The following is a 24010-nucleotide window of genomic DNA, read 5'->3' on the forward strand; positions in this document are numbered from 1 at the left end:
TCATTGAACATCACTAGAAATTAAATAAGCGTGCACAAGCCTAAAAGGTAAAAATTTATGTAATTTCTAGAAAGCCTTAGGACCATCTTATTATCTGGTTATACTAATATTTAGATAGTACAACTGTATTCTACAATTCACAACTTAGGAGGACTTTTTCCTACTTATGGAAATATTCTCAACTGTGTAAATGTTTTAATTTTATTGAAAAATATGCTAAAAGAGAAGGAAAGCCAAATAAAAGGTTTAATCCTACAATTAACTTCTGAATGAGCAAGGCTTACCTATGACTCATGTAACATTTTGAGTAAATATTAGAGAATTAAAACTCTAAAGCCTACAATCTTAGTATTTGCTCTTGTTCCTTTCCTGCTTCTAACCTTGCCTCCATTTTCTGACTTCTCTGATCTTTTTTGATTTCGGCTTCTCATTTGGTTTCTCTCCCTCCTTGTTCCCTCGTTCATTAAAACATTTTTCTCCTTTTATAAGAAAACAGCTGTCTCCACTCCATCTCCTCCTTCCCTTTCACTCCACAGTTAATTTCCAATTCTAGACTTTTGTTTTCATCTCCCATTTATTTTACTTAAAAGGAAAATCAGCAAGTAAGACTAAATTTGTGAACTACCATTTTCAGTAGGTTCTGGCCTGCTTAATACACCCTCTACGGACAGTCTCTCTCCCAGGGGATCTAACAGCAGTCAACACCCTGGATTACTGTACCCTCCACGAACCTGTAAACCTGGGATGAATCCAAGTCAAAGATAGAAAACAAGAGCACTCTACTTCTATATATAAAAGGCAGAAGAGTTGAGAGAAGAAAAACACCTTGGGTGATTTTGAAAGAACTGTGCATGTGTTAATTACAATCATCCAAGTCCCCAGGGCTGGGGGAGGAGGGGCTGGGAAAAGAGATGGATGTAAAAAAGACATTAAGTGAACGGTGAAAGTCCGCTTACCCTATTGACCTAATTTCCAACAGAAAACCTGGTCATCTCTGTGCTTTCACTCCAAGGAGCAAGTGAGTTGATTGTTAAGCAATTTCAAGTTTATAGCTGTATAAGGACTATTTAATGTATTCAAGGGGGTTTTAAACTTTTTCAAAAACAACTCAAACCCATTAAGAACTGTAACCAAATTTCACATTTGAAATCTAGGTTACTGTCTTTGTAAAAAATATTTGTACTGTCAAATACAGCACTGCTTGTGTTTCTCATGTACTTCCGTGTGGGTCAGAAGGAAACTTCTGTTCTCTCCTCTAGATTTGTCTGGCTATAGCTGAAGTCATTAGAAATAATTAAACTTTTTTTGAGTTTTCCGTTAAACCGTAATTAACACTACAGTTAATGGTCTTGTTGCTAGACAGAAATTTTGGATTGCTCAAGTGCTAGATCAGTCAAAACGTGTCACAGCTCCTAAGTAAAGGAATTCTAAAGGGTATACAGCACCTGCACTTTAAACAGATGCGTCCTTATCCATACAACGTCATTACAAGTGGTCTGTACCTCAATTAACCAAAATATCACACCATCCAAGCAGGACATTAAGAACAATTGATTTCCTCATGTGTCATATAGTCCACTGTTAATGCTATCTAAATCAACTATGCTAATAGCGCAAATATTTGGAACACTCTGTGAAGACCAATTCTGAGAGCTACTAGTATTCTTAAGCATCCAAGGTATACTATACTTGGACGCTTAATTTGTAATCCTTGAATTCTATCCGTTTCAAGGTGAGTACAAGATCACTTATCCCCATTTTAAGATGTAGCTTTTAAAGCCACAAATTCTGTACTTTAAGTAAAAGACACTTCTTAAAAAAAGTATTGGAAAGCTCTTCTGAAGCATTTTTTATTCTGATCCTAGGATTACTTTTCACTAGTAATGAAGTTTTTTTTCAGCAGACTATCAAAATTACCTCAAAGTTTTATTCTTATAATAAGCTTTCATAAAATGCAGATATGATTTGTTAAATCGAAATATATTCTCAGTAAAAGAGCTTTTTTCTCATTAAAACATAAACTTTGCTCTTTAAAAGTTACATACATCCAAATTTGGGGGGAAGATGATGAATTACATTTAATAGATCAGGAAAAAAGCACAGTAGGGAGTCTGAATATCATGAGCTAGTTTATAAAAACATTTGGAATGAAGCAGAATACATGTATATAATCTGCTTCCGTAGTCAACAGCCAATGAAAAATCAACTGTAAAAGCCTAATTATAAGCCAAACAAATTTGCTTTGTAAATCTTTATAGGATTTAAAATACATTTTCTTTCCTTGTGAAAAATTGGAAGATTTTCTGATTGATACAATTTCTAAGGGGATCATTGGTAAGCTCTTACCATATACATATTTATCATACTGACCCTGGGTTCAAAATGTTAAAATATCACTGTACTAAAGAATCAACATATGGGTATTTTAATGAATAATTTAACAATTTTGCTGAAAAGATCTTTCCCATGCAAAAAAGTCAAGTATAATATGCACTTGGCTAAATATAGATTTGCCTCATACAATGTTTTCAGTAAGGCAGTAATTGTTTTTTAAAAACCAAAGGACCAAAGAAAGCAAAGTGTAAACTATTTAAATCCAAGATGCAAAGACCCTCGGAGCTAGTAAAAAAACATGCCACAGACATTTGTAGGAGTAAAAACTGAAACTGAAGTCTAGTTTTAAAATTGAGAATCCACTACAGATAAAAGGGATCATAAGAACTCTTCAACAACTATGTTAAAAGGACAAGATTCTGATATTTATTTTCAGCTTTCTTATACACTGCCATCCCCAGAATTGTGCTTTCACATCTGAAGGTTTTCCCACACCCTGTACTTTTTTCAGTGCCATTACACTTCTCAGGCTGTATTTTGTTCATGCAAACACGTTGGAATTTTCATGACTCTAGACAGCAACTTCTAAATGACCCAAGCTGGGCCACAGAGACAAGTGCATGCTTCTGCACCTTAGGGGCCTCTCCCTCCCTGCTCCAGCAGCTGTAATAGGAAGCCCTTGCAGTGGGAAGCAAGCAGACCTAGGTTTCACTCAGTCATTCATCATGGGATAAGATTCCTAACCTTTCTGAGCCTGTTTTCTTATCTATAAAATGGAGATAACCTATAGATTCTACCCACGCGGAGAGCGCTTAGCGTACGCGCGACCTGAACATAAGGTGTTCAAATAAGGAGAATCACTGCTTCTAAGGAATTCCAGGAGGAAATTTGGAAGTCTTGATCTCTTTGGTGATGCTCCCACAGAGTACTCAGTACAAAAGTTTTCAGCTGGGGAGAAAACCCAGTAGAGGACTAAGGGGAAAGATATTGTAGAAGAATAAACCTAAAGATTTCAGCATAGCTACGGAGCATGATTCAGGTCCCTGGAGTGAAGGAGGGCTATTCCTTGGGGAGAGGCAGAACATCCCCTTTCCGCACTAGGAAGCCTCTGCTCAGATCTGTTTGTTACTTCCAAAGAAGACTTAAAATCTCCACAGGTTCGTTTCACCAAGCTTTGCTCACTAGCTTTTAATTTTCATGAGGCCAGGGTAAGGATCCTGACAAAGAGATGCTATACTCAAGCTGTCTTCATCAGCCACTCTACAGAATAGTTCGGTAGGTCAGTTCATTTAATACTAAACTGTACAGAACATTTCTAATGGCTGAGAAACCAGGAGAAGGGTTTAATATGTGAGAAAAGCTGCTTATTGTATGCAGATTCAGAGTTTCTAATGAACAACTCACTCCTTGAACTTCTAGAGCAGCGCTGTGCAACAGAAAGAGCCGCAAATGTGAGCCAATGATTAATTTTACATTTTCTGTACATTTAAAAAAGTAAAAAACATTGGGGCACCTGGGTGGCTCAGTCAGTTAAGCATCTGACTTCGGTTCAGGTCAGGATCTCACAGCTCGTGGGTTCAAGCCCCGCATCAGGCTGTGTACTGACAGCTCAGAGCCTGGAACCTGCTTCAGATTCTGTGTCTCCGTCTCTCTCTGCCCCTTCCCTGCTCTCTCTCTCTCTCTCTCAAAAATAAACAAACAAAAAAAAAAGTAAAAAACATTTAATAATGTATTTTATTTAGCCCAATATACCCAAAATATCATTTCAAATTGTAATCAATATAAAAATTAGTAATGGGGTCATTTACATCCTATGTCATCTTAATTTTTGAAATCTCCATTCAGATTTGCCACATTTCAAGTATTCAATAGCCGCAAGCAGTGGCCATATCGAACAGCGCAGTTCTAGAGTCATAGATATACACTAAAATTTTTATCAGTAAGAGTAATCTTTTGACACTTCAGCTAGTTTTAACCCCAGTAAATTGAATGGAAAGGCTTTAAATTTTTTTAAAAGGGAGATTTTATAGCAGCACTACCGACAAAAGCCAAAGTATGGAAAGAGTCCAAATGTCCATCGACGAATGAATGGATAAAGATGTGGTATACATATACAATGGAATATAACTCAGTGATCAAAAAGAATGAAATCTTGCCATTTGCAACAATATGGATGAAACTAGAGTGTATTATGCTAAGCGAATTAAGTCAGAGACAGAAATAGATGATTTCACTCATGTGGAATTTAAGGTACAAAACAGATGAACGTAAGGGAAGCAAAAATAAGATCAAAACAGAGAGGGAGAAAAACCATAAGAGACTCTTAAATACAAAGAACAATTTTGCTGGCAGGGTGTTGGGTAGGGGGAATGGGCTAAATGGGTGATGGGCATTAAGGAGGACACATGTTGGAATGAGCACTGGGTGTTATGTGTAAGTGATCAATCACTAAATTCTATTCCTGAAATCGTTATTACACTATGTTAACTAACTTAGATTTAAATTTTTTTTAAAGGAGGGAAATTTCATCAATCTAAAAGAAATCTAATGGAATAGTGTGAATAAAATTTGTGACTATTTTAGTCAGAGGATTGGGCTACCTGACTTCCTAATATAAAAAAAAAAAGAAAGGTAAATTCTAAGTTTGATCAGAGTTACTAAGTAGTTTTTCCAAGACTTCTTCAGCATTACAAGATTTTCCTGCAGCCATTACTGAAAAATCACAACACTGAAAAGGAGATGTGTTAACAGGGACACATAAAGAAAAGAGGAAATATAAGTTAACACTAACACAAAGAAAAAAGATGATAAATCCACAATGTGGGATACACTAAGGCAATCAGTGATCTTTCTTTTTAAAAAGTAGGGGACTGGGGCGCCTGGGTGGCTCAGTCAGTTAAGCATCCAACTTCGGCTCGGGTCATGATGTCACAGTTTTTGAGTTCAAGCCCCGCATCAGGCTCTGTGCTGACAGCTCAGTCTGGAGCCTGCTTCGGATTCTGTGTCTCCTCTCTCTGCCCCTCCCCCACTTGTGCTCTGTCTCTCTCTCTCTCAAAAATAAATAAATGTAAAAAAAAAAATGGGGGACTGTTTTAGGTTAAGATTAGACATACATGAAAACCAAAAGCAATGCATAAATAATGACTGGATTCTAGGGCATTGTGAGAAAAGGGAAGATTTGAATATGGACTAGCTATTAGATGATATTAAGGCCTTATTGTTAATTTACCTAGATGGAATGGCAATGAACTTGGGTAGGATAAAGTCCTTATTCGTACAAGAGGCATGTAAGTTTTTAGGGATGAGGCATTAATGATGTTTGCAACTTATTTTTGAAGGTTCAGCAAAGAAAAAATCTAGACAGAGAAAATATGGTAAAATGTTAACAGTTCTTGAATCTAGATGACAGCTATATAGGTATCCATTATACTATTCTTCCAACTTTTTCTGTGTTTAAACATCCTCATCATAAGGAGAAATTCTAGATGAAAACAGAGACATAACAACCAAATATGCTGTATGAACCTTGATTAAATCCTTAAAAAGTAGCTAAAAAAGACATTTGGGGGAGAAGTGAGAAAACCAGAAAACGAAGTGGGTATTACATGACATTAAGGAATGATTGTTAACTTCAATAATGGTATGATTATGTAGGAGAATTTCCTTACTCTTGGGAGATCAGCTGCTTGCTCCAGTAGTTAGGGATGAAGTGTAATAGTATCTACAACTTTCTTTGAAATGGTTTCACATACCTAAAGCCAATGTGACAAGATGATAAAAACATTGACCTACAGGATGTTTATGGGTGATCATTTCACTATTCTTTCGGCCCTTTTTATTTTTTAGAGAAAGAGAGAGAGGGAGCTAGTGGAGGAGAGAGGCAGAGGGAGAGACACAGAGAGACAGGCAGAGACAGAGGGAGACAGAGGGAGGGATGGGGGGATTTTAAGCAGGCTCCACACTCAGTTCAGGGCTGGATCCCATAACCCTGGGATCATGACTTGAGCCAAAATCAAGAATCAGACGCTCAAATGACGAAGTCACCCAGGTGCCCCTCAGACTTTTTTTTTTTTTATGTTTAGAAAGTCTCATAATAAGTGTTTAAAAATTTAAAGCTAAAAATAAGAAGTGCGTATCAATATTCCACTTTTCTAAATTTCGGCAAATAGGATAAAACCACAAATCAAAACTGCCTACGCTTTTCCCCATGTAGATTCTCATACTAAAAAAGGACCAGCGCAGATGTAACACGTCTTTATTCCTGTGCCCTTTCTGGCACCATGAATATATAATGGATATTAAAATGGCTTTGTGTGAGACCTGCAGCATACTATGGAAAAATAGATGGGCCCTATTTTCAAGGGAGCTCAAAACAGTATGGTATAAAATAGTTCAAATTCTTATTTCCCAACCCAATTTTCCATTTTAGTTTGGTTTATGAAGTTTTATTTCTAGAGATAAGCTCTCAAAAATTTGCCTAACTTACTCTCAACAATAGCCAAATTATGGAAAGAGCCTAAATGTCCATCAACTGATGAATGGATAAAGAAATTGTGGTTTATATACACAATGGAATACTACGTGGCAATGAGAAAAAATGAAATATGGCCTTTTGTAGCAACATGGATGGAACTGGAGAGTGTGATGCTAAGTGAAATAAGCCATACAGAGAAAGACAGATACCATATGGTTTCACTCTTATGTGGATCCTGAGAACATAACAGAAACCCATGGGGGAGGGGAAGGAAAAAAAAAAAAAAGAGGTTAGAGTGGGAGAGAGCCAAAGCATAACAGACTGTTAAAAACTGAGAACAAATTGAGGGTTGATGGGGGGTGGGAGGGAGGGCAGGGTGGGTGATGGGTATCGAGGAGGGCACCTTTTGGGATGAGCACTGGGTGTTGTATGGAAACCAATTTGACAGTAAATTTCATATATTAAAAAATAAAAAATAAAAAAAAATAAAAAAAATAAAAGAGAAAAAAAAAATTTGCCTAACTTAAAAAAAAAATTGCCTAACTTAGTGGTTCTTAAAATGTAGATAGCCATACAGGCCTACTGAAACTAATATAACACTGTAGGTTAACTCTACTGGAATTAAAATAAAATAGAAAGCCACAGATTCCTTTGATAAACATTAACTCTCATATCGCAAAGGTAAGAATCAGAGACACCTACCTTCTATTTATCTTACCAGTATTATTAAAATAAAAGTGAAAGACTTACACTATATAACAAAGAACTGAAAGATTTCTCTGTGGCCAGGGCTTTATGAAGTTTTCCTAAGAAATTAACTCAAGTAGGAAGCCCTAACATTTTTATTCTGATGAGATGCTCAATACCTGGCCAATGGTTAATAACCACCTCTTATACTACATAAGCAAACAAAATCCATCAGAAGGTACAAGTAATGTTTCATATAATTTACAAAACTACCTGACGGTATTAACTTTCATTTCAGCCAATCACTATTGACCATCTTGAGCTGGTGATTAGAATATAAAAAGGCTCTGCTCTAGCACTTAAAAATCACTTACTGCTAAAAATTATCCATCATATTGCACCACAAGAGGAAAATTTTATTTTCTTGTTCACCAGTACTTCCATCTGGACTGAAGTCGGGAGGGTTTTTGTTTCTTTTAGTAGTGGGAAAGCATTTGCATTTAATATATAAGACAAAACAGGATTCCCCAGGGAAAGAGAGCAATAAAAACAACAGTAAGGAAAAAAAAATCAAATCAGACACAAATGATTTATATAGTTGATGTTGGGAGTGGTTATTATCCAACAAAAAGTGATTAAGAAATGTATTCTTAGCCTCAATTATTTCTGTTAGATCAGTACATTTTGAGAATAAAGATAAAATCCCATAAAATTGAATTCTCTATTAAAAGTGTAAGTTAGGGGCACCTGGGTGGCTCAGTCGGTTGAGCATCCGACTTCAGCTCAGGTCATGATCTCACAGTTCGTGAGTTCGAGCCCCGCGTCGGGCTCTGTGCTGACAGCTCAGAGCCTGGAGCCTGCTTCTGCTTCTGCGTCTCCCTCTCTCTCTGCCCCTCCCCTGTTCATGCTCTGTCTCTCTCTGTCTCAAAAATAAATAAACGTTAAAAAAAAATTTATAAAAAAAAAGTGTAAGTTAATGACATTTCACAACATTTTGGGGTGGGGGGGGAACATGCCAGGCTGCTGAGTGTTATCTGAAGTCGCAAATTTGTTTATTTTTCAAATGGTGCAAACAACTCTCCTTTGCAAATATTATATTTTTATCGTCAGGCCTGGTAACTAAATCTGAGTAACTATTTAACATGAAGGGTGTCGACCAAAGCTTTAAGTGCGCTTTCTAGAAAGATGCAAGAGGGTAAACAGACCCCCAGAGGTAACCATGTGATTAGAAACCAATTAAGTTAAGCAATTACTGAAACCACTTTCTCTCCTTTCCGCAAGAAAGGATCACAAGTGAGACTCTGACATAAAAATGAAATATGCTTACATGCAAAAAGGGCAAGGCTGTTTTGAAGAAAGACTATTTTTAAGAGAGAACTGTTACATGGTAAAATGTGCACAGGGATGTTTGATCAATGTAGATAGATGACTGATGGCCTATTTAGTTAGAAATGCCAAAACAATGGTTTTAGACATAAACATGTTTTCATGGTTAAATTTAGTTAGTATTCACAGTGAAATGGGAAAAACAGAACTACTGAAGAGCAGGGAAGAAAATCAACTAGGTATGGGTAGGGAAGAATCACCACTAGGGCCTATTGGTTTTCAAGAGCTATTTTATGTTTACTCACTACGTTTTAGAGGAACACCAAAGTGCTTTAATGCACGTCATTCAGAACTACAAAACTCCTCTCAACTCTAATTTCAGCATGTATCACTTAAATTAATTTTTAAAAACAGAGCTAGCCTGATGCAGTTCAGATGTAATTACTTTGTGAAAAGAAAGAAGAGCTAAAGCAAACCTGAAATATTTTGCATTACGTAATTATGCTTCAACTTAAAACAAACTACTCTACTACCTACCTGGTTCATCTTTCACCCACAAAATGTGTTTTTAAAAACCTAAATGCACAAGCTACAACAAATCAGACTTCTTACACATAAACTATTCTTATAAACTATTCTCTTTTTAGCTCCTGACCAAGCCTGGGAATGTCACCTATATGAGTCCTATCTATTGCTTTCAAATGCACTAACCTTCTCAAAAACACTGGATGGGGTCATCAAACAAAACCTGATGTTCTGTATGATGGTATCGGTATGTCTCCAGCGTCTTCTATCATGCCGCAGCCAAGACTGCACAGCCTCGTACAGCTCTATCTCTGGGAACCTGCTCAGATGATCATTATCCAAATAAGACATGAGCTTCTCAAAGCTAAGATAAGACAGGAAGTCAGGCCTGGACATGAGTGGCACAAAGTTGTCTAGCAGAAAGGCGTCCAACTTCTCCCTGACTCCCTCGATGTTAACACCAAAATCATCTAAGAGTCTCATAATTTCTGCACAATTTTCTAAGCAGATTTTGGCTAACAGAAAAGAGCAGCAGAACTTCACCACTTCTATAAGTTGAACATACATGGCAGCCTGAAGGATCTCATGAACAGTATTCATACTCAGTTCTATAGTTCCATAGTACATAAATTGAAGCACGTGGCTGAAACCAGTAGCAGTTAAACCTTTTAAATGAATTTTGTCCTGATCTCGCTCCCTCATGTCTGCAGTAAACATAATTCTGAAGTAATCACTCTGGGTGGCCAAGAGTGCTTTATGGGCCTGGAACTGATGATCTTCAATAACCAGAGTGACATCAAGAAGCAATCCCTCCTCATACAGTGCTCTGAACCCAGCAGAGACACTGGTGTCATGGATGGAGGAACAGAATCCTTCCACGTCCCCTGCCATGAATCACCTGGAAGAAAGGTAATCAAAGAAAACTGTGTTAATCATTTCCATGCATTCTGAAGACATTATTAACTTAAGAGCTTAAACAATTTTTCATAATCATCTCAATTCCACTGCCTAAATCATACATGTACAAGCCCTTTGGGAGAAGACAACCTAAAGGTTTGCAGGATAATGTTTTGGCTTCCCTACCTGGGGAAAAATATATCTAAATGATCACGTATCTATCAAACAATGGTAAATTGTTAACTTACAAACAATATATGCCTATCCCACTGATTTTACACCGTTCACCAAATATATTTCAATATGTTCCCAGATTTTCAACACAAAAAGAATTTCTCAGCCAAACGCTAAATTATGAGAAAAAACAACAAGAAAGAAACCAAACCAAAAAGTACCACAGTTGACCTTGAACACTCTTAGAAACTTACCCAAAGAAAATAATGAGATAAATACGCCAAATTGTACACACACAAGATTTTCTTTCTAGCCTTACTTACAATAAAAAAAAACAACTGGAAAGTATTCAAAAGCCCAACAAGAGATTATTAAATAAATATGGTGCATGCAGTTCTATAATGGATAACTTTAACAACTAAAAATGATGGCAGCAATATACCTACTCTGACAAAGGATATTTATTAGGTACTGTTATGTGAAAAAACAAAAAAGCACACAACTACAGTTTACTTGGTGCATTTTCCAAAATTAAATACACACACATATGTTTAGATGAGAAAAAGTCTGGAGGAATATATACCAAAACGATGTCCCTGGGTAATGGGATTTCAAGAAATGTTGAAGTTTACCTTTTCTTTTTTACTTACCTCATTAACCTTATCCTAAGAAAACAATGATCACACATTGCTTATATATTTAAAATATAAATATATAATTTTTAAAGGGAATTAAACCACATTTTTGCATATCCGAGAAATGAAGCCGAGACAGTGGACTGATAATTAGATCTCCGAAGCAGAATCAACTAATTCAGTCTATTAGACTGTTTATGAAGCAAAGCAATTTTCTCCTTTTCACACAAGCACCCTCCCTCATACCCTGCCCGCCAGCCATCTATCCTCTCCTCTCAACCTCACACAGCTTGGGGCCTCCTCCGTTCCCCGAATTCCCTCCCTACCCTTTCCACTGTGCCCTGTGGAATATTGCTTCAGTGAAAACAAACTCCCCTACAGCCTCCTGCTGGTCACAAAGTTTTTCCCGCAGTCTGATTTAAATATGAAAACATACTCCTCTATAGCTTATAAACCTACTTTCTAAGGCTCCTTTTTAGCTCTCTACTGTCCTTTTTCTAAAACACGGCCTTTTGCTCAGATAAAAATTCATCTTCTATTGCTTCTTGTCACTTGTCACAAACACACATCCAGATCGATCACTCTCTCATGCACGTTTGCCAACAACTTTGGCACCTGGCTAAGACTCATGTTCTCCACCTCTTCGATGTTCACATAAGACCACTCATCCAAAACCTGAAGAGTCAAATTTCCCTGACCACCTCAACTGCTTCGGCCTCCCTCTTTACTCCATTTTAAAATCTTATTCCTGTACCTGCTAGATGTCAACACAATCCATAACTGGTCCCCATCTAAAATCTTAACTGTCAACTCTTCACTCTGGCTTAATCTTTGCCTCCCTTTTCACTTGGTCTATCGTTTCCAAACTTTACCTGTATCCTTCTCCAGCTTAGATCTTCTGGTGTTGGACACAATCTCCCAAGTTCTTTCCTTTCCAATCTCCCCACTCTATTACCAAAACCTCCTCCTTTACTTGCTAAAAGAGTACTTCTGTGTGCCAGGCATTATGTTAGGCATGGGGGAATGTGCCTTTCAGGAATCCCCTCTGCACCCTGGATTTGGAAGAAGCCTCTGATGCTGAGAGTGAAAGGCATCTTCTGTGGACATGCTAACAGCTCTACGTATCCAATCTTGTGAGTAGACTATCACGGTATTTTTCTTTGTTTCATCAATGTTATCTGTGACACCCCATATTTAACTTCTTGATGTATTAACCCATTGATTCAGTAGTTACCCCCGTCTGAAGTCACCTTAAAAAAAAAACACCTTTGTTAATCAGCAAGACAAAAGTCTGAAAGAATAATATGCCAAAATGTTAAAAATGGTTATCTCGGGATGGCAGAGTATCAAGAAGTTCTAATTTTTTTCCTTTTGCTGACCTGTGTTTTCTAATCTATCTGCAGCAAAAGTATATGATTGTTTTGAAAATTCATTTTTAAAAATATTAAGAAAAACTAATCGCCAAGTCCAATGGTTATAGACTAGTCCCTATTTTGCAGAATCCTTCCGCAACATGACTTACTCCCTTGGCTCAGTTTCATGAAATTACTTCCCTGATTCTCTTCCTATTCCTGGGCTGTTTATTTCTCAATCTCCTCCCTGGCCTCATTTTTCTTGAGTTGTTCCTTAAACACTGGTGTTCCCCAGAATTCTGTTCTCGGACCTTTTCTCTTTTCATCTTAACACCGTATCTCCTTCAATGATCTCATCTAAACCCATGGTTTCTTCTAACACCTACCTTTACCAAAACCTTGACTATCTCTGTCCAAATAGTGAATGGTTGCTAAACATTTCTTCTTGTGTCCCACTGGGATCTCAAAAACATCATGTCTAAAAGTAATCATAATATGACCTTCTCCCAACCGGTTCTTTCTTCCATATTCCTCATCTTACCAAGAGGCAGTCTAGGTGACTCTCTCACTCAATTTGTCCCTAACTTACCTGCAAGTCTTACTGATTAAATTATATATATATATATATACAATCACTTACCTAAGACAGCAAAGTATGCACACAGTGAAATTACTATCAAGTTTTTTATTAGTACTCCATTGTTCCAAAAGCTATATTTTCACTTTGAAGGCAGAACACAAGAGGTTTGTCTACCATGTGGAAAACAGATATAAAATAATTTAGACGCTACAAGTAATTCTTGGCAAAACAACTTTACTAACACATTCAAGATTAAAGTAAGATATGAGGGGTTTTTTCCTGAATTATTTTTAAAGGTAAAATTAATGAGCTTAGAATCTTCCAAGTGATATGAGGCATACATACACAAATGCGCACTGGGAACAAAAGGAACGTCACACGGCGTGGTATCTGAATAATCAAACATTATGGTTAATAGCAGACTACCCACATCACACTAATGATCAGTTTTCAAAATAACTGGAACTTAAAAATACAATAAATTGGACCAGATGAAATGTCTGATATTTCATTATCTTTCTCAGGATCATTATGGACACCAATTATCACTGTGACTTGTCAAGATACTGGTCACGTTTAATGGAGATTTAGTAATAGAAGACTCGACCTCAGGGTTTGTATACGTGAGAATAGACTTCTTTGTGTTTTATTCATCTGTTATTTTGACAATGCCTAGAATACCATATATTTCACTTCCTGTCAAAGTAACACTCTCTATTCAACAGTTATCACTATCTGATAAGGTCTCCAACAGCTATTATTCACCTTTCTGGAAAAGGTTTCATCTGAAGGAAATTTTTAAAAGGAGATACTATGCTGCAATAAACATAGAGGGGCATATATCTTTTTGAATTCATGTTTTCGTCTTTGAGTAAATACCAAGAAGTGGAATAACTGGGTCATATGGTAATTCTATTTTTAATTATTTGAGGAACCTCCACACTGTTTTCCACAGTGACTGTACTAATCTGTAGTAACCAAGATATGGAAGCAACCCAAGTGTCCACTGATCAATAAGTGGATAAAGAACACGTGTATGTGTATGTACATACATACACATACTATAGAATATTACTCAGCCATTAAAAAAAGAATGAGATCTTGCCATCTGCAACAACATGGGACAGCCCTAGAGGGTATACTGCTAAGTGAAATAAGTCAAAGACAAATACCATATGATTTCACGCATATGTAGAACTTAAAAAACAAATGAACAAGGAAAGAAAGACGAAAAACAGACTCTTAACACAGAGAAAAAACTGGTGATTGCCAGAGGGGAAGCTGGCAGGGGGAATGGGTGAAAATAAAGAGAATTAAGAGTACACTTCTCCTGATGAGCACTGAGAAATGCATAAAATTGTTGAATCATTATACTGTACACCTGAAACTAACATAAGACCATGTTAATTATACTTGAATTTTAAAAAGTACAATTAAAAAAGTTTTTTAACATTTATTATTGAGAGACAGAGGGGGAGGGGGGGGGGGGGGGGGGGGGGGGGGGGTGCAGAGGGAGACACAGAATCTGAAGCAGGTTCGAGGCTCCAAGCTATCAGCACAGAGCCAGACGCGGGGCTCGAACTCACAAACCCCAGGATCATGACCTGAGCTGAAGTTAGATGCTTAACCGACTGAGCCACCCAGGCGCCCCTAAAAAGTACAATTTTTTAAAATAAAAATAAAAGGAGAAACTATGATTTCTCAAAAAAAAAAAAAAAAAAAAAAAAAAAAAAAAAAAAAAACAATTCAGGTTCCAGATACTTACTATGGGAGAAAAAAAAAAGGGCAAAGAAGAAAAAAAAAAAAAAAAAAGGAGAATGATTGGTAAACTGTGAGTCAAAAGACCCTAAAAAATATAAGGACAGCACCCATACTCCTCTGGGATCCAGCACACCAAGGGGGACTCCAAGCAGGCAGGCTTCACTCTGTGATCCTGTCCAGTCACATACGGTCAGACTGGGGTGGGAAATATGAATCAAGAGGAACACTCACTCTCTTGTCAAGAATTTAGAAAAAGGAAAAAGAGAGAGACGTGCACTGACTGTGTATGACTGGAACTGGAACATGTCAAAAAGCAGCTGTAGGCACCAACTTCTGCCTGCCATGTGGGCCGAATATCAGAGAAAGCCAGTGAACTGAGAAAGAAGGATAAAGCCAAGACAAGAGGACAGGGAGTGCTCCCTAACACCTTCATTTTTCCAGTTCCTAGGCTCAGCTCTATTCCTGCCCTTGGGTTCTAAGAGAAATCCTTCCATGCTTGGAACAAATTCCTACTTTACTACTATAGGTGTGTTTTCCCTTCACATAACCATGGTCCCTAACTAATATGGTTTTAGAACAGAAACTGCTATACTTTAAGTTATTCAAACCTTCTTGGTCTTATCTCTGCATCTGTAAAATTGAGAACATTCACCATGAGGACCTCAAAATTTTTAGTCAGATAATTTCTCATTTATTCTCCTACTTTTTATAAGACTTTACAGAGGTATAATGCACTTACGTAGGTGTGCAGGCTAAATAACCTGTAGCTATTTTTCAAGCCTTAGCAATTCATTTGTGAAGTTTACTTGATCTAAATTGATTTCTAAAACTAATTTGTGATAGCTGGGACTTATCAGTAACTTCTACATGAAAAAGTTTGGTGCATCTATCAATAAGACTAATAAGTAATAGCTTTAGAGCAACAGCAGTATTTTGTATTTTTATTTTTATAAGGAGAAAACAATAAAATACTCCGTGATTAACTGACCAACATTTAATCTCTAAATGGAAATAGTTGAGTTAAAAGCACAGGTGTGGAGTCATATGCCTGTTTTGAATCCTGGTTCTAACTTCTTCCTAGCTTTGAGACCTTGGGGCAAGATATTGAGCCTCTCTGTGCTCTAATGTCCTCACTTGTAAAAAGCAGGCACCAGTATCAACAGAACCTTCCTCACAGGTTGCTGTGAGGATTGCAGGAGTTAATACACGTACAGACTTAGTTAATACATGTAAAGACAGTATATGGCCCTTAAGTACACCATAATGTTAGGGCTCATTATTAGGCCCCTTCAGTTGGTGCTAGTGGAACCAAGAGAGTCAAACGGCCACTTTAAAAGTCCAGTTGCCTCAGGGAGCCTAGGTGGCTCACTCAGTAGAGCATGCGACTGGATCTCGGGGTTGTGAGTTCAAGTCCCACAGAGCACGTAGAGATCACAAACAAACAAACAAACAAGTCCAGCTGTCTCTAGAGAACCCTTCTCCCTAGCAACAGCACTTCCTTAGAACCCCAACCTGTCTTATCAGTGAAGTCTCTTAGGAGCCAGGCCAACTCTAACTTGATAAAGACACTAAGGTCTATGGGTGAAATTTTTCAAGGTCATACAACTAGTTAGAAATAGAGTTAAAACTAGAATTTAATTTACAAAAAAAATGTGTTTTGTTAGAAAGAGCAAAACTTTTGAAATTAGAGTGCTTTCTAGTACTCACCACCTGCATGACCTGGAGAAATGTAGTTAACTTCCTGACCTCAGTTTCCATTCATACATTAGGAATTATCATCACCACCACCTTATTATTGAATTGGGGTAGTGATTAAATGAAGTCACTTCAATGCCTAGCCCAGAGCAAGGCATCCACCAGAGGTCAATCAATGATGGCTTTCATTGTTCAACTCTTGCCTAATGCTCCTTTACCATCCAAAAAAAAAAAAACAAAACAAAACAAAACAAAAAAAAAACCCATAGGAACTTGGTACCTCTCAAAATCACCTCTACAGACCCCACATCTCCCTAAAGTTTATTAAAATGAAAATTCCTAAGAGATCAGGAGATCTCTTACTGGTAGTCAAAACACTGGACTTCATTTTACAATGGCATTATTTTCTACTTTTTCTCAACACACAAGTATAATTTTCTAGCTTTTATGGGCTTTTCAAGTTTTTCTGCCCTAACCAGGGTAGCCACTCTCTGTATCTGTGCTGTTCAATATATAAGCCACTAGCCATGGGGATATAGAGCACTTGAAATGTGGCTCGTCCAAATTGAGATGTGCTCTCAGTATAAAATGAATGCCAGATTTTTGAAGATTTAGTACAAAAAAACCCTGTAAATTATCTCTTTACACAATTTTTTGTACTAATCACATTGAAATAATACTTTAGATATAATGGGTTAAATAAAATACACTAAAAGTAACCTCACCTGTTTTTTACTTTTAAAAAAAACTGTGGCTGTAAAAAATTTTAAATTACATGTGTCTTGTGTTATATTCTATTGGGCAGCACAGAGCTACAACATCCATGTTTAAGGCATCAAACAACCAAACTTACAAAGGAACATGTGAAACAAAACCAACTTGTTCACAATCCATACCCTGGAAGCTACAAAGAAAAGAAAAAAAAGTGAGGCTTAAAATAAAAACACAAAACACCCATGTAAGCAAACAAAAAAAAAATAATACCTACAAAGAGGAAATTATAAGGATACAAAAAAAAACCCACAAAATCTTATGCATAAGAATTTTCTTTAAAATTATAGCAATTCATGGAATAAATAGTTTTAAGAATGAATCTCTGTAAAACTAAACTCAAATAAGGACTATAAATCAATGAGGTCTGGCGAAAAAAATCCATTCAGGGGTTTTGAGAAGAGGTATTTACTGACTTACAAGATGTTCCATGCACATAAATTCTGTATCCTCACTTTTCAAAACAGATCATCAGATTAAAGGAAATCATGGTTTATAAACTTATATGTATATATATATACATATACACACACACACACACACAAATATTCTACACTTGGCCTTCAGAATTTCAAATGGCAGGTTTTTTTTTCAAAAGGGGAACCAACTTAAAACTAAATGACAAGACATAATTACTTCACTAGGAAAAAAATACTGAAGAGTTTGTCTTGTTTCATAAACTTGGCACTGATTAAAGAGAAACCTTCGTATTTTCTACACCTAAGAATGATTAGTATAGTGATTTTCAAAGTACAGTCCAGGGATAAATGAGGTCCTAGTCCCCTAAAAGAAATCCACCAAGTCAAAACTATTTTCAGAGTCATAATTTTAAAAGTTGTCTGTCTTTTCCAGAACTTTCATTCTGTTTTCCAGAGGCTACACGTGTGATACGGTAACAGACTGAATGCAGAAGCCTATAGGAAGCCCACTGTCTTTAAGTCAGACATTAATCAGATCTGCAAAATGATGCCACTCTTCTCACCAAGTTTAGTATGGTTTTGGAAGACAGTTAATTTTCATTAAAAAAATGTTATTCAGATTAACCTGTAATGGGTTTTTTAAATAAACTGTATGTACAAATATTTTTTTAATTTCCCTGTTTTAATTTCTATTTTAGTAAATATAAATAGATACAACCCACATCAACAGAAGCTCTTAAGGGTCCTCCAAATATTTAAGAGAATAATGAGGTCCTGAGACCAAAAGGTTTGAGTGCTCCTGACAGTATAAGAGATTGATGACAACACACACATGCACAAAACATATTCTTCCTACCTCTGCCCTGGAAGACTATTACTGCTATTTATATCACAGAAATTTCTAACAGTTCAAACTCTCTAGTGACCAGTAAAGAAAGAAGTCTGATGGGGGTAAAATTGGACAGGAAATTAAACGCAAAGAAATTAAATGCTTCCTTTTCAGTTAGAAGGCTGCCATTCCAATCTCAAGGCAAAATTTTAGGCACTTAAATAGAAGGTATTTCAAAATCAACCTCCATGTTTATGCCTTAAGCAATAATTTACTGCTTTCACGTTCCTCCCAAAGCTCCTTGAAAATTCATACAAAATCTTAAGTCATTCGGAACAAAAGCTAGATTCTCAAAGCTTGATACACTTGTTTTCAACGAAAAATTTAAATTATTTCATACTACCTTCTTCCTCAAACTGGTGGCTTACCAAAGCTGATGCCTAATGCAGAAAATCCCATACTCGCACACTGAAAAGAAAATGCAAGGCTTACTATAGACAAAAATAGAATCATGGAGTTTCTCACAATTTCTGTTAACTTATAAAAAAGAAATTTTAAGTTCAGCAATCTCAAAGTGGTTAACTTCTCAATCTAAAAGCAAGAAAAATGTAAAAACATCCTATATTAGCAGTCATTTTATTCTTGGATACGCTATTCAAATTGAGAGACAACTCAGTTTAATATGGGAGGCAAGGCAACATAACTTTAATTTACTTAATACTGGAAATTCTTTCTTATCTATCTAAATGTTCTTACAACTCAGTACCAAACTGCAAATGACCGTTTAACTGAGCTTTTAGGAAGGCTCTGGGTCCTCCAGCCAGGTTGGCACCTATTATCCAAATTACTTCACTTTTCAGGTATGTTTAGCATTTAATCATTCTATACCACAAGAAAACTTATAAGAAAAAAAAAAAAACCACTCCTGCTTCAATGCTATTTTTTCATCAGAAGATTTTCATTTAATGCTCTGCCTATTTCTCACTACAAGCAGTAGTAGTCCAAGAGTGATGTCATGGAAAACAGCTTCCCTAGCCTTTAGAGATTGGATCCAGTGAGAATTCTAGGAAAAGCCTCTACTGGGGAATAAAACTCCAAATCTTCTAAGTTATATCCTAACAAGAAAACATCAATATTATAGTGTTAACATTTTAGTTCTCTACAAGAATTATACAAACAAACTAAATCTTTTGGAAGGGATCTTGATGTCCTGATACAGATTTCCTGCAAATCTTTAAATGATGTAGAATCATTAACTAAATTCAATGATTTTATCAGAGACAAAGAATAAATTTTCTATCTGTTCTTATTTGCTTCAATGATTCAGCCAGATGAGCTTTAAAGGCCTTATATTAAAAACAGAGTATCTGAGGAAATACCTCCCCTTTTCTAATTTCTTCCAAAGTTAAATTTTCTAATTCTGAAAAGGCCTTCCACTTTTGTACCAGCGGCAATACAACATATACCCACAGCAAAAATGAACCACAAGAGCCCCTCCGATGATTCTTAAAATAGCAATAATAGTATTATCTCCTATTATTCTCCCCCTTGTACCCCTTGCCCCAGATACACTGGCCTCTTTTGCTATTTCCTGAAAACCAGCCATACACCCATCCTAAGACTTCTACACTTGCTGTTCCCTCTACCTGGATCACTATATCTCCAGATACATAGGGCTCCCTTCAGGCCTTTACTCCAGTGTCATCTCAGTGAGGCTTTCCCCAAACCCCATCTTTAAAATTAAAGACAAACAAACAAACAAAAAAACAAAACCCACTGCCAGAAATCCTCACTTTACTTTTCTGCTTAGTTTTTCTCTATAGTATATTAAAATTGAGTCCTTGTTTAGTTTACTGTTTGGGTTGTTTTTCTTTTTTCTGGTTTTGCTTTGACTGTTGTATCCCTCACAACCTAGAAATAACAGCGCCTGGCACATAATAAGTGCTTAATAAATATTTGTTGAACAGATAAATTTATCCGTTCATTTACCGCATAACGATCCATGTTCTGTAACCACCCCTGATTTAAAAATGAGAAAAATCAAAGCTCACAGAGGTTAAGAAACCTGCCCGAGGCCCTGATCCTTAAGCGGTGGAGTTGGGGTCCGTCCCACTTCAGAGCCTCTATGTTTAATCAGTATCCTACAAGGCTTCACCAGTGACTCTTAATTTCTTTTCAATAAAAAAACCCCACACAAACTACCGCATGCTAGTTCAGAGAAAATATACGCTAATAAATTAATCCAACCTCTCAAACTAAATATTAATTCTCCTTACAGTTAACGTTATTTACTCTTAAAATATTTACAAAGTGAAGGGCGAGCTGACAGCAGACCAGCTAATTTTTGGGACGCAAGTGAAATGAAAATTCGGGCCCCCTTATCCAAAAGCTGGAAAAAAGTGTCATTAAAGGTACTAAAATAAAAAGTTTTCTCCTTTCTTCTGAGGTATCTCTCGACTTATTGGTGTTTTTTTATTTGCTGTTTAACGCGTTCTAAGTAAAGAAAAATTAAAAATTTAAATTAGCATGAGTTTCATCATTCACCTTTATATTGTACAATGCCAGTTTTATGTGCAGATTATTATACCAACTTCGAGGCCCTTCTGAACACCCATGAAGGCCAAGCCAGCCCTGGTTCCAAGATTTTTGCCCCAGATAACCCAAATCAAGGCAGAGAGAAGGTCAAACCTTGAAATTCCCAATAAAGCAATGATTTACCAAAATTTTTTCTTCAGGACAAACGATAAGTCCAATGTATAAAAGCCTAGCACATTACAAGAGGCTCTACCATCTAATTTAATCCTACCCACTTATATTACTCGATCTTTTTACAAAACACAAAAGCATACTCTAAAAAACAACCAGGATTAGATTATAAAATAAAAAGTCTCAGAAAACCATTTGTTGGCTAAAAATAACAATATACTAAGAAAAATGCTTCTCTTTCACTTTTTGTGGGCCATTTTTAAAACAAAACATACTACATGGTACATTTTTGATGTACCCAGTAAGAATTATTCCATACTGATCTGTTTTTACACATATGTATTATAAAATCTGACAAATAAGTCCAAACCACAAATATTTACTATTCTATTATTTCTCCCAAGTTAAATCAGCAATAGAGCGCAAATTAACACCCTTTACCACTGAAAAACTGGTTTTAAGCACCTACTAAGTGTTGTGATGACTTAAAAAGAAAATTAAATTACACAAATACTAGTACATTGCCAAAAAGTTGAAAATTTCTACACATTTCTAGATCTGTTAAGAATTACAGAAATCTGAATGCATTTGTGAGCTCTTCAAAAATAATTTTCAAATTAGTAGAGATATCCAGGCATCCTGTTCCCTAGATATGAAAAACAGCATTAAAATTAAAGAATATACCTTAAAAGCATTTTCTAAGTTACAATTTAATCAGATCAACAAAAATAAATGTAAATTCGGAAAACACAGAAGACTAAACACAAAGTGTTAAATAAATATTCCGAGTAAGAAAACGGGCATAAGCGGCCTAGAAAAATGAAAAGCAAAGCACTACAGTAACGTTAAATTTGAATTAAAGAATACCGTTATTTAAATAAGCAGTTAGCATTTCGTAGGAAGAAGGCCAAGCAACGTGACTATTATATATCTGGTCGATTCACAGCACTGCTTCGCTATTCCGTACTTATTGCTTACTCTTATAATACAGAAAAAAAAAAAAAAAAAAAGAGGCAGCAACAGTTAGCCACTACAACGTTAACCACTCTGGCAAGGGTTACTTAAAAAATTGCTTTGCATTTTTACAACACTTTACAGCTATAGGTTATTTTCATATATATGACCTCATATAGTCCTCACTACCCTGTGATGTGGCTATTACCGACTAGATTTCATAGATAAGAAACCGAGGATCAGTAAGCGATTTTCTCAGCGTCACCCGGTCGAACCCAGACCTTCTGATTCCACGTTTTATGCCTCGCATTTCGCATACTTCTATTCCAGGCATAAACAGAATTTTTAAAGGGAAGGAACGGGTTAGGGAGAAAATAATCATGGTACCTGCAGCTGTGTGCTGCAAAAAATGGCTGAATTATGCTTCTTCCTTCTCCCCCCCCTCCCTGAAAAAAATTAGATTTCAAACAATTTAAGTAAACTCAAAGACAAATTAGTTCCCGGCGTCTACCAAATGTTTGACTCGGGTCTGTGCAGAAAAGGCTACCAAATCGGTGCCGAGCGCGGGGACGCGGACGAAGCCCGGGCTCCTGCAGGCCGGAGGGCCAGGGGCGGCTACGCACCTCGGGGGTCTGTCCAGCCTCTAGTGGACGGCAGTCTGCATCAGGAAGAAGCGGGCCGGCGGGCCAGGCGGTGGGCGGTCGGGCCCCGGGATGGCACTCGGCAGGCTCCTCGAACCTCTACAAGGGGCCGCTCCCGGGCCGGGCCGGGGCGCTCCGGCGGGGGGCGAGTCTGCGCGCCTGCGGCCCCCTCGGAACCAGTCCTGGGAAAGAAGACAGCGCTGAGTCGCGAGTCGAGACAGTCGGGCTCCGCACAAGGCGCAAGGCGGCGCGGCGTCGGGGCCGGGCCCGGCCTTGCCAACGCCAGGAGCCTCGCGGCGCCCGGCGGGGCTCGGCTGGAGGGCCGACTCGGGGCCACGGGCGGGGAAAGGGGCTGGGGGGCTGCGGGCAGCGGCAGATGCACGGGTGGTAGCGGCGTCGACGACGGCGTCTCCGGGCTTCTGCCCCGAAGCGCGCCGAGCCTCAGGATCACCCACGCCGGGGGTGGAGGAAGGCGGGAAAGGGGCGGGCAAGGGGCGGAGCGTGCGGGGCCACGAGCCAGGGGCCGCTCCGGGCCGCGCGCCCCCTGCGGGCCGCGGGAGCCGCCCGGGGCCGGCCCAGGGAGGCGGGGCCCGCCGGCAGGGGGCTCCATGCGCCGTCGTCGCAACGCGGAAGCCTGCCACGCGGGTAGGGAGGTCGAAGGGTGGGAAGGCAACAGTTGGAAAGCAGGCCTCGGAGGCGCCCTCGTCCCCCATCGGCGCCTCGAGGGGGCCCGCGCGCGGGCCACGGCCCGGAGGGTGTTTACCTTCCCCCTGGTCGAGCGCCAATGCCGCCATCTTTCAGCCAGCTCGCGTCACTTCCGGCGCCGGGGGAGCGGGAGCGGGTGTGGGAGCGGGGTGGGGGCAGGGCTGTCCCACGCCCGCGGGGCCCCACGTTCAAGCTGGCCACGCCGGCGGGCCCCACCGAGAGAATAAGGCGGCCGGGCGCTGCACTGCGGCCTCGGCTCGACGCGGTTTCCCTCGTGGCGTCGCCGTCGGGGCTGGGAACGCCGGGTGGTGCTTATCCCCTCGCAGCGGTCTCGCTTAGTCTGCATGAGAGGTGGTCTCAAGCTACTGCGGGTGCGCCCACCCTCGACAAAGTTGAGGGTTGGGGCGCCCGGAAAATGTCTTTTTGCATCTTGAATACCACGGTGGGGGTGGGGGAGTCTGCGACGACGTGGAGGAAGCCTTGCCCTACCTACCTGTTTTATAAAATTGACTACTTCTGCGCCAAATGACATCATTTTTGTAAAG

At 38.4% G+C, this 24010-nt stretch overlaps 1 protein-coding gene across 1 annotated transcript in view; it reads right to left on the reverse strand.

Annotated features, from left to right (window-relative positions):
- The window catches only part of KLHL15 (kelch like family member 15), a 35457-nt gene extending 12245 nt beyond the window's left edge, over positions 1 to 23212 (reverse strand). Inside the window, exons 1-2 of the mRNA XM_049643607.1 lie at positions 22743 to 23212; positions 9533 to 10244 (exon numbers count right to left, since the gene is read on the reverse strand). Coding sequence (XP_049499564.1) covers positions 9533 to 10237 — 705 coding nt within the window. The 5' untranslated portion in view covers positions 10238 to 10244; positions 22743 to 23212. The remainder of the gene's footprint in view (positions 1 to 9532; positions 10245 to 22742) is intronic.
- Between the last annotated feature and the right edge of the window lie 798 nt (positions 23213 to 24010).

Source organism: Panthera uncia, chromosome X (genome assembly GCF_023721935.1).
Source record: "Panthera uncia isolate 11264 chromosome X, Puncia_PCG_1.0, whole genome shotgun sequence".
Lineage (NCBI taxonomy): Eukaryota > Metazoa > Chordata > Mammalia > Carnivora > Felidae > Panthera > Panthera uncia.